The 11,911-nt window shown below is 37.7% G+C and overlaps 1 protein-coding gene across 1 annotated transcript; it reads right to left on the reverse strand.

The window, feature by feature from the left end:
* Window positions 1-4,208: 4,208 nt before the first annotated feature.
* Window positions 4,209-5,671, reverse strand: LOC121740262. The gene is made up of 2 exons (XM_042132915.1): window positions 4,273-5,671; window positions 4,209-4,235 (listed from the first exon to the last, which is right to left on the reverse strand). The coding sequence occupies exon 1, from the start codon at window positions 5,611-5,613 to the stop codon at window positions 4,288-4,290; it is 1,326 nt and encodes a 441-aa protein (XP_041988849.1). The 5' UTR covers window positions 5,614-5,671; the 3' UTR covers window positions 4,209-4,235; window positions 4,273-4,287.
* Window positions 5,672-11,911: the final 6,240 nt, after the last annotated feature.

Genomic DNA, 11,911 nt, shown 5'->3' on the forward strand with positions numbered 1-11,911 from the left:
TAGTTAGGCGTCTGGTAAGGATTCTTAATAGGTAATGGGCATTGCCCAAAAAAAATCACATGTACTTTTTTTTTTTTTTTCATTAAAATAGGGTATTTAAAGAATATAAATTAAATAATTTTTGAAATTCGTTGGCTAGTTTTTTCGCAATAAATGTTTAAAGTTTCGCTCTGACGTCATCATCGGCCGCAATTGACCTCTGTAGTATGTTTTAAATTTCCTTTCAATCTTATTTATAATGGCTGGTTCGTCAAATACAAGTTCTCATTATGTGAAAGCTGATACGAGAAGCTTACCAAAAGTTCGAAACGTAATGTTGGTCGAATTTATTGCTAATTTAACGCCATTGAAGGTCAAACAAAGGTTAAACATATTTGTTCAAAAATATAAGTAACTAATGGGTATTTTTTTCGTTTATATACAGAAAAACGATCACTGACCTTATTCCTCGAAATGTTTTTGTAATTAACAAAATTAAAAAAAAATGGACAATCCCCATTTATAACGTATTCTACTACTGACTACTAACAACATCATCTCAGTCACGTTCAAAGGAATTTGAACGAAAAGTGCCTTTACATTTCTCAGAATACACTTTTTTTAGTTGATTGACTATAATTGTACCTATAACACAAGTCCTTCAGGTACTTACCACAGGGCCAAGCTGATGTGGTGTGAAGCGTCCATAGATATTATTATTATTATAATTACTCAATAACTTATATTAAGTCTTCTGCCGTGATAGCTTTCCTTTTAAATTCAGGATATTTCCTACTACCGTGAATTTTTTCACATTTCCTGAAGAAGCCGTTTAGCTGGTAGAAGGGGGGACACTGGACTTTAACGATTTTTTCCACTTTAAATTTTTTTTTTTTTTTTTTAACGGGCTTTGGCCCACCACACATTCCCACCACTGTATCTCCTGTGTCGCCAGGATCGACAGCGGCATCCAACCACGAAAACCCTTTGATATGATCTCAGGGAGCCCGAGGGACATGCTAAAGCTGTCTTGGGACCCGCAACGAAATTAATCAGAAGAAAATAGGAGGAGTAGGAAGAATTCCAGATTCCCTCCCCAATATAAAGCGGGAGACAGCACAAAGTTGCAGTGACCGAAAGTCAAAGAACTGAAGGGGAGAAGCACCACGGGAATTTAACGTTAATAATAATAGTGACTACTATGCTACAGCTAAATTAATTTATTGTGTTAGACTGTTGCCAATAGTAATTGTGACAAAAACGCTTGAAGGCACGGAAGTTCCTAGCGCTGTCCACGAGATCACCGTAGTATGCGACACCAAATGTGCAGAGTAGGTTGTTTAGCATTGTAGTTCTTTCGTCCTGCCAGAGACTGCACTCCCAGAGAACATGATGAGCTGTTTGTTCAAACATGTTGCCTTCGGTCGAGCACTCGCACATGGGTGATGCTACCAGATTAAATCCGTAGAGTTTGGCCTTAAAATTTCCATGACCGGTCAGGAATTGAGAAACGCAGTGATCAATATCCATCCAATGTTTGGATAGTCGTTCACGAATATTAGGGAAAAAATTATAAAGATGTCGCCCTTTGGTGGAACAGTCCCAACGCGTCTGCCATTCGGAGATTAGGCTTTGCAAAGAGTTTTCTAAAGGTTCAAACAATCTTGCTATTTTATTTTTATCGCGAGCGCTTAAAAAGAACGGGTTGTCAATGTTTTTGTTATGATAGTACATTGTCGCACGACGCTGAATCTCAAGGTCAACGGGTAAAACTCCGGCTAACACGGGCAAGGCTTCGGTGCTTGTGGTTCTGTAAGCTTTGCACAAGAATATAAGAGCAAGACGTTGGCTTTGTAGCAACTTGCGACGAGCCGCGCCGATAGTTGCTCTGTCGGCCCACACGGGGGCCCCGTAGCAAATGCTACCAAGGTAAGTAGCAGTGTAAATTAATTTTAGGGTTTTGAATGAAAGGCCCCATGTCGAAGTAGATATTTTGGTAAAGGAGTAAAAGTTGCGTTTCGCTTTCTCACCGGTTTGAATTATATGTTCTAAAAATGTAAATTTATTTTCTAAGTAAAAACCAAGATAACAGAGCGACTGTTTGCGTTTAACGTTAATATTGTCAAGTTTAATGCTAGGGGAAGATATAAGGGAACCTTTTAAAAGAATTTGGTAAGTTTTTTGCGCGGCGAATTTCAGACGATTACGCTTACCCCAGTCAGATATTAAATTAAGACTACTGTTGGCTTTAGACTCAATTTCGGAACGCGAGTTTGCTTGAACGATAAGAAACCCGTCATCGGCGTAACCAACTAGTATACAAAGCGGTGGAAGTGGAAGACTTAACAAATCGTCGAATCCGATGTTCCATAATTTAGGCGAAATTACCGATCCTTGAGGGCAGCCGCACGTTAAATCTTTGACATGTGTACAATGTCCTAGACGAAGCTTAGTTTGACCGTTAGAAAAGTAAGAATGTATTATAGAATAAATATTGCAGTAACACCCTCGATTTTTTAGTTTTAATAGCACCATCGGCCACCAGGCATGGTCGAAGGCCCCGGAAATATCTAATGAAATAGCGACCACGTATTTAGTTTCCGACAAATTAACTATTTTTCTTACTTCTAACGCCGCGTCCACAGTCGATTTCCCGGCGGTGAAACCGAACTGGTGGCTATGGAATTTAGGGCCACCGGGTAGCAGGCGAGGTACGATGAGACGTTCTAGTAATTTACCTAAGCAAGGCAGTAACGTTATCGGACGGTAAGATTTTGGGTCGTCAGGAGGTTTGTTTCCCGCTTTAGGTATTAATTTTATGCAACCGGAACGCCAAATTTTTGGAAATATACCTTCTGCGATACATCTGTTGTAAACATATAGAATCGATGAATTGGCCGCTAAACACGCTTGCTTTATCATAATATTCGATATTTTATCCTCGCCCGCAGATTTTTTTATAGGCAAAAGGTTTACTATTTTAATAAACTCCTCCGGGGTTGGTACATCTGAGACCGGTGTATGAATGGGGTCTAACATTCTACTCCTAATGTCGCGATGGTGTTCATCATCCAAGGAGGGCTCGTCGTCTGGAATGAGAACGTTTAGATATGCCTTCGCCGTTTCCTCTAAACTACAAGTGTAAGAGTTGTTAATTTTAATATTTGAGAAAAAGTTTGGCTCATTACTACTACTGGGTTTAAGCTCGTGATATAAAGAGGACCAGGGACCCTCTTTATCCAGTCTATTCGCGGCATTCTTCAGCATATTATTTTTCGCTAATGTAACGGCAGCGCGATAACGTGACCTTGAAATGCGTAGGTTATTTAAACTAATTATGTAATTATCATCCGAACGGTCGTGGCCAGATTTACGAAGATTATTAATTTTGCGCCTGGCCCTTCTAAATTCCCGACGAAGATTAAGAAGATTACTGTTCCACCATTTACAGTTGTGATCTTTTTTAAGAGGTCTACGACCCAAGGCTACATCGGCACAGTAAACAAATGTGTTTGACATAATTTCCGCGCACTCATTGACGTTTAAATCCGGCCGAGTGAAGTCTCCGGCATGAGCGGTAATGAGGGAGCGGAATAATTTCCAATCGCCGTTCTTAACATTGTATTTATAGTCATTAGAATTGACTACGGTATCACTCGGGACCGCACGAGAAAACTCGTACACCAGTAAGCGGTGATCACTACATGACGCATCGGGAAGGACACGCCAATTCCTAATCTGTTCTGGACGTACGCGCTAGATAGCGTGACGTCAATCGACGATTCGCCCGTTGGGCTACTATAGGTAGGTGGTGCATCGGGGGTGTTGTGAATATGGAGGTTAAACTCCGCAATAAAGTCTTCTACAGCGGTACGTCGGTCGCGGTCAGTGTACCTAAGCTGGCCGTGCCATAAGGGCGAGGATGCATTGACGTCGGCGCCAATAATAATTTTATTACCCGCGAGAGATTGTAATACGCGGCGAAGTTGATGTAAATGTGGACTTACGGAGTCCGAGTACTGAAAATAGCAGCTTACAACGTAAAATCTAAACTGAGAAGACGAGACCTCGGCTACCGCACAGTGCGACGTCGAAAGGTTAGTTAAGGCCGTGACTGAAAATCTAGACTGAGGTGTGTAAATACCCGCGCGAGCTAGGTTATTAATTTGTACTATCTTCGACCGTAGCGACGCGAGTTGATATTGCTCCTGTACGAGCACCAAGTCTAAATTGTAATCGGAAACCAACTTTTCTAATTCTATCGTTGCGTGCTTATTATTGTGGAGGTTTAACTGTCCTATATTTAAACTATCCATACCGAGTCGTTAAAATAAGTTGCTCCATTTTAGACTTATACGTAGGACAATCTGGGGAGCCTGTGGGGTGGTCGGTCGGTTTTTTATATCGCAAACAACTACCGCAAACCGGCTTAAAGTCGTCTTTATCTTTTTTTGGGCAGCTATCCGAGCTATGACCTTCAGCGCAATGTTTACAGCATGGCTTTGTGTCACGACAGAATTTAGCGGTGTGCCCATACTGTTGACAGTTAGCGCAGCGCACGAGTTCGACGTCATCTACAAAGCGACACATCGCCCAGTCGATAAAAAGTTTTTCTTTTGTTTCGATGAGGTGTTGACGCACTTTAGGGTCTAGTTCGATACCTATCCATTTGCGGTTATTGTATTCTTTGTTTAAAATACGACGTCTTACTATTTTTGTCGAACTCATGAATTGATCTTGTGTCACATTAATTTCGCCGTTTACGTTTTGGTTGTACAGGGATAATAGAAAATTATCGTCTGTAATGTGTTGTGGAACATCTTTGATGAGGATGCGCGGGCTACGCCCCTTGGGTGTCTCGAGACGGAGGCCGGCAGATTTTAGCGCTTCGACTGACTTTAATTTTTTAACTTGCGACTCGCTCGTGAGGCGCAGAAGCACGCCCGAATTAGCTGTTTTCTTAACGCCGTGAAATTGAAAACCGTCGGCCGGGTTTATGACCTTCATCAAAGCCTGCTTGGTCTCAGCTGCCGATTTTAATTCCGCCGATTTTTCTTGCGTGGGGTAGGCTATAACACATGGGAGTGGTTTACGTGTCTCGACGGGGGGAACCGATTTCGCGAGTTTCAGTTTGAGGGCCTCGGAATAAGAGACCGGAGTCGCCGCGGGGGCCGGTTTCACGACCTGATTAAGTTTAACGGATAGTAAATCTCGCTCCAAATTCGCGACTTTGGTTTCAAGTGACGAGTTTTTAATGGCAAGAAGAGAAACTATGGTTGTCAGTTTTTGTGTTAAGTTCATTATATCGGATTTATTGGCAAAGTTATTGCGCCTCGAGACAGTGTCGTTAGCGAATTCGTTAATTTTTCCCAAGTAGGAGGACGCTTCACGGACTAACTCGCAGTAATTAAACGAATCATCGACTGCGCTGCTAGTGTCTAATAATGAAATTACCGGGGACTGCGGTTCGTCCCTAATGGGTTGGTGACGTTTTTCGACTGGTGACACGGATGAAGGCGATAGTTGGGACAGCAAACGTTTGCCGGTTGAAGTTGGCGGGGAACGAGGTATGCCGTCCCTTCTTTCAAATGGGTTGGTATTTTTATCTGGCGGCATGTTATTATGGCTAGACATTATGTCTTGTTTTCAAAGTTAACAACAACAATAACACTATTTATGACTAGCTGATCGCAAGGCCGGGCGCCCGGCGCAGCGCGCGCGGTACCGACGATACAATATTTTTACCTACCTACAATTCCTTACTGTTAAAAATGAACAAAGGAAATTACTTACCGAGTTTAAATCCAATAAAATACGGGCAAATGTGTTCAAAAACTTACAGTAAACGTAGATTACACCGTTACCTAGCTTTTTACACACACTCAGCACGCAGTTAACGATTTTAACCACCGAAAACGATTTTAATTCCCGGAGCGCACGTCAGACGATGTTAACCGTACCGAGTTCGCGGAGGGAGGGGGGGGGGATTTTCCACTTTAAAGCTTCATATTTCAAAAATGGATGCCTAAATCGCGAAATGATTTTTAAATACTCGTAATATTTAAAAAAAACCTATCCAACGACACCCCACACGGTGGGGTGGACACGAAATAAAAAAATCATCCCCGCTTTGTGTGTACCTACCATAAAAAAAGTTTTATATACTTATACTTACCATTTTGTCGGCATCATTAATCCATGCCGAATTACGGCTTTGTAAGCCCTATAATATAGTCATAGCAAAACCGCAACCGCAAACTATATAAGTTTCGTTTATCGTACAGCTGAATCATACATTTTTGATAAAAGTATCCTACGTCCTATCCCAGGACTCAAAGTATCAGCAGTTTGGGCGTGATGAGGTACCGGACAGACAGACAGACAGACACTTTCGCAATTATAAATTATAATATTATTATGGATTCGAGTATAAGTAAGGTTATCAACACATAAACAAAACAAGGTTTGTCGATAAGCAACATCAAAACATTGGACATAATATGTTTTGATGTTGCTTATCGACAAACAGTGACCATATTATTATATTCTTATCAAAGCGGGAAATCTAGGTAGTCGCACTAAAAAAACCCAAAATGTCATCTCTAAGGACGTAGAATTCTACCTAAAAAGACGGTTTAGTTACAATCTATTAGAAGATTGCAAATCTATTAGAAGTTTGCCATTAAGACAACATCGACTTCGTAGGACACCCGACGGCCGACACGGGAACGAGTAAACAAAAGTGTTCCTGGCAAAAGATTTCGCTGAACGGCCTCGACCTATCGATTATTACTTTTTAACAAAACAATTAAACTGACTTCCAAGGTAAAAACAATATTCTTAAAAATATGATCTAAAAAGTATGAAATAATTCTTATTCTTCATAGCGCCTTTTTCGAAATTCGACTAAACCTCAACTAATTCTGTTGCGCTACTGAAGAATAAGAATTATTTCATACTTTTTAGATCATATTTTTAAGAATATTGTTTTTACCTTGGAAGTCGGTTTAAATTTTTTCTAAAAAAGTAATAATTTTACTATTTTTAGTTATCTACAAGACAAGGCTTCATACGTATCTCATAATCAGATCACCACTTTTGTGAACATGGTACCAAATTCGAGCTAAACCACATAAGAGCTAAACCCTAGACAACACAAAAATAATTTTGAAAATCGGACCATAAACGGCTGAGTAATCGTTGAACATAGAAAAAAAAGATACATACAGCCGAACGTATTACCTCCTCCTTTTTGGAAGTCGGTCAAAAACGGCCTAAGCGACTCTATAAATATATTACATGATTATTCTTGCTTGATAGCGAAAAGTGGGGCATTTTGCGTCTTGTGGGGGACAGCGGGACAAACGCACAGTGGATCGAATCGACAATTTCGGGGACATAGGGACCAATTTTTGTTTTTCAAATTTTTTTTTTGTGCCAATGGATAGAGCTAATTAATCTTAACAAATGTTGTTCTTTGAAATTTTTTCTTAGGGTTATTATTTAAGTAGAAAAAAACATATTTTTAAATTTCTTGTATGGAAAAAAATATATAATCCCAAATTTTTGTCAAGTCCTGATAGATCCCGCGCTCAAACCTTTTTTTTTTATATATTTTGGCTACATTGCTAGTATTATGTACCATAAATGTGTGCCTAAAGTTGCCACTCTGCCAGAAATAGCCGAAGAAAATTACAAAAGATTTAATTAGTAACTAATGACTTCTTAAAATTCCTTAAACTATTCTAGGCATATTTCATGCAAAATAATTATTATGCTAGTAAAACAATACTTATAATTACTTAAAATTAGAAAAAAAAAAGAAAAATCGATTCCATGTAAATATTGTGATCGGTCATTAACTTCAAGTAACTAATCCGTTTGACAATAGTAAATAATCTTTTGTATTGTGTATTTTCTAACAATCGCTTAATGACAATGAACAGAACAACATTCAAAATAAATAGCTTAAGTAGCCTTGCATAAGGGCTTTTAATTATACCCTCATTAGCTATTATTAGTGTGGCATGGAATATAATACTATCTCGTTTTGTTTTGCTAATAGCGTAGTGTTTTAAAAATTTGCGAAGGAATTAAAAAAAAATCCAATTTTTGATACTTAAATTTTATTATTAAGTATCGAAAAAAACATAAAAAAATAGCATTAATATGGTTTTTTAACAATAAAGATTACAAATAATAATATTTTCTCCATTTAAGCGGTACATACATATTCCCTATTAATAATAAAATTGAAAAATAAAAAATAGTGAGTATACATAAAAATTACGATACCATACATACTATAATAAAAGTAATAAAATTATTTCTAAATAAATATTGCATTTAATTTACAAAACTCAAAAAGCTTGCTCACTATCAGAATGATTATCCTGTAATTCATTAACGTCAATGAACTCTATCTCAGATTCTGTCGGCAAATTTAACAGAAGCTCTTTAGCCCGTGAAGAGAGAGCTATTTTGTTATGCTTTGATAGTCTTGGTCTAAAACTTGTGATATTTGGATCTGATGATATTAAAAGATTATGTAAAATATCCTCATTTGTGGCTTTTCTACTTAATTTTCTGGAATAACTCTCTCTGAATTTCCGGAAATCTTTGTTACGAGCTTCTGCTGCTTCTTCTGACAGATTGCCGATAGGTATGGTAGCAAAATGCTGGATAATATCAGCGCCATGTATAAGCAGCTTATGTAAACTAGAAGGCATATAATACCAGGGATATAAATTTATGTAGAGTTCTGCAGTCTCTCTACAGAATAAGGAGAATTTAGAAAGGTTGACGCACTCTCCAGATGCTACAGTCTGGAGTATTACATGTAACCTTTCTATTAATTCCTTGCTTATACCAGTAATACGGGCTGCAGTTTCTGCGTCCCTGAAAAATCTTCGGGCAGTATTGCCATCATTAGTTGTTCCCTCTCCTTGTTTCACCTGGTCTATTAGTAATCCGCAATCTTCTCTAAATGCTCGCTGAATTTCGAACTTTCTAAGCTTAATTTTTTGTTGATCTTCGCCCCTGCCACTCCATTTTTTAAAATCCATACGATAGGCTGCATAAGAAAAATGGGACATTATTAATATTGAAAATGAATATTTCGTAAAAGAACAATGACTTGCGGCTGTAAAGTAATTAATAGCTAAGGTATGATAAATAAGAATAATTATTGTTACCTATGTGAAGAAGGCACTCTACACCTTATCCAGCAGTGTAAAGATGATAGTCCGTACTGGTGAATTTCTTCATTCTTGTGTTTTTGGTCAAGCAGTTCAATATTGTTCATTTCCGATGGCTTTGCTTTGCAAATATCGCAAACGGCTGTCGACGTCTCTGATAAATATAACGTTATCTTTCCGTCAATCATCGTCAAAAGTAACTGGTGAGACACTTCAATTTGATTCAGTTTTGATGGCTGAAGCGCTTTTATTTCTTCTGTTATTCTGTTTTTAATTGACATAACAGTGGACTGGGTTTCTTTCGTAAATTGAAACATTAATGGACGACAGTAAAACGTGGACGATGGTCTTTCGTTTTCCCAAACAATAGTTCCATCGGATTGTTGTAGCCTAACTGGTACTAGACTGGCCATAAAAATACTGGAGTCTTCAAATTCTTTGTTTACTTTTTGCTTGTACACACTTTGACCAGAAGCTCCGTCAAAACCCCATTTACTTACAAGCTCTAAATTTATTGTTGCGTCCAAATCCATGGATATTGCATCCAAAAGTCTTGATACAGTCAAGTTGAGTAAAGCTTGCAGTTTAATTGAAGCCCCGTCCTCAGTAATACATAAATCTTTTTTATCTGGATAACAATTCAATTTAGCTTGTTGCAATTTGTAGTACGATGGATATAACTCTGAACCATTTTCACTCGCAGACTCTCTTAAGTTTATATATTGCCACTTTGATAACTTTAGCGAAACTAATAAAGCTAGTGCCTTATCAGGTGAATACGTATCACTCTTAACCTTATCGTTGTTTAAGCATGCCTTGACTTTATTTAAATCTTCTGGATGATTGAGTAAATGGTTCATTATTTTTGAAATATCTTCGTTTCCACTATTTTATAAACTCCTTGTTGATATGGCAGACATTTCTTCCGGAGAAAATGAAAGATTTTTATTTATTTCATCTAAACGTCTCCGTTTTTGTCGATCACATAAATCTTCAAAAGGTTTCCTCGGAGTAAACGTAGATGTGGAAGCGTCTGAAGTATTATCATAAACCTCGAGTTCTATTGGTTCAGTATTGATAACATCAAAATTGATTTCTTGGGGCCAATTTATTGACGATTCTAACCAATCGCCATTTTTTTTAATAAATTTAGCTAATGTTCGGTTGCATTTTTCCCATCTGGCACATATATTAGAACAAAAACGCGTACAGAACTTTCTAAGCACGGCACTATTCTCTTCAGTCACATTTATTTTCGATTGTAGAAAATCAAATAGTTTTTTACTATCTGACAAACTTTTCAATTGGTCTCTTAATACCATAAATAAATCTATACTATTCACAAGACCGTCCATTATACCAAAATAAAGAAAATTAAACACTGTGAAAATACGATGTATGTAGTAGCACGTTTAAACAATAACTAATTTTGAAATATCAATTACGATCCTTTTATAATTTTCCACACCTAACAAAGATAATTATAACTATTAATGATTGGCTAATGAGGGTATAAGCCCTTATGCAATTACTTAAGCTCTTTATTTTGAATGTTGTTCGATTCATTATCATTAGGTAAGCGATTGTTAGAAAATACACAATTCAAATTAATTACGAATTCGGCAGCCCGGGCTTCCAAAAAAAACCAGAAATTATCTAAGAAATTTATTAAACTAACTTATATTTCATTTACAATAATTGTTCCGCGATCGATCCTAGACCGGAATGGAATGACAATTTTTGATAGAACATGAATAATTACGAAAACGCGGTTATGCTGAAACTGCTGATGTGTTACCTCGAAGGCGATGGCGTTGACCGGGCACGTGCGGCTGCATCAGCATTCTCCTTTAGGGGTCCGTGCGTTATTCCTCCACCCCCAGAGAAGCAACTATTTGAGGACTTTGAGCGAGAAAGTTGCTGGCAGAGATTCTTGATTCTTTACAGGAACTGCGTAGACTGGTTGATCAGCTTGGCTGGTTGGAGTGACACCCTCGTTTAGACCACTGTCCTTTTGTCGACGCAAGCGGCGACGTCGGATGATAAGAATAAGGGAAATTGTAACTATACCAAATACTAACGTGTATAGGGGCAACGTTGTATGGTACAGTGAAGAAGATATTTGATTTAGTTGGACAGGGTTCTGTAGAATTAATTGTTCTTCCAGGTTATGTAGATTCTTCAGGTCGAAAGAATTGAGGGTCATATGGGGAATCGATATTTCTAGTTTTTTTTTTCTAATTTTAAGTAATTATAAGTATTGTTTTACTAGCATAATAATTATTTTGCATGAAATATGCCTAGAATAGTTTAAGGAATTTTAAGAAGTCATTAGTTACTAATTAAATCTTTTGTAATTTTCTTCGGCTATTTCTGGCAGAGTGGCAACTTTAGGCACACATTTATGGTACATAATACTAGCAATGTAGCCAAAATATATAAAAAAAAAGGTTTGAGCGCGGGATCTATCAGGACTTGACAAAAATTTGGGATTATATATTTTTTTCCATACAAGAAATTTAAAAATATGTTTTTTTCTACTTAAATAATAACCCTAAGAAAAAATTGCAAAGAATAACATTTGTTAAGATTAATTAGCTCTATCCATTGGCACAAAAAAAAATTTAAAAACAAAAATTGGTCCCTATGTCCCCGAAATTGTCGATTCGATCCACTGTGAAACGGCCTGAAAGCGGGACTGTCCCACCGAAATCGGGACGGATGGTCACATTATT

Source organism: Aricia agestis, chromosome 3 (assembly GCF_905147365.1).
Source record: "Aricia agestis chromosome 3, ilAriAges1.1, whole genome shotgun sequence".
Classification (NCBI taxonomy): Eukaryota; Metazoa; Arthropoda; class Insecta; order Lepidoptera; family Lycaenidae; genus Aricia; species Aricia agestis.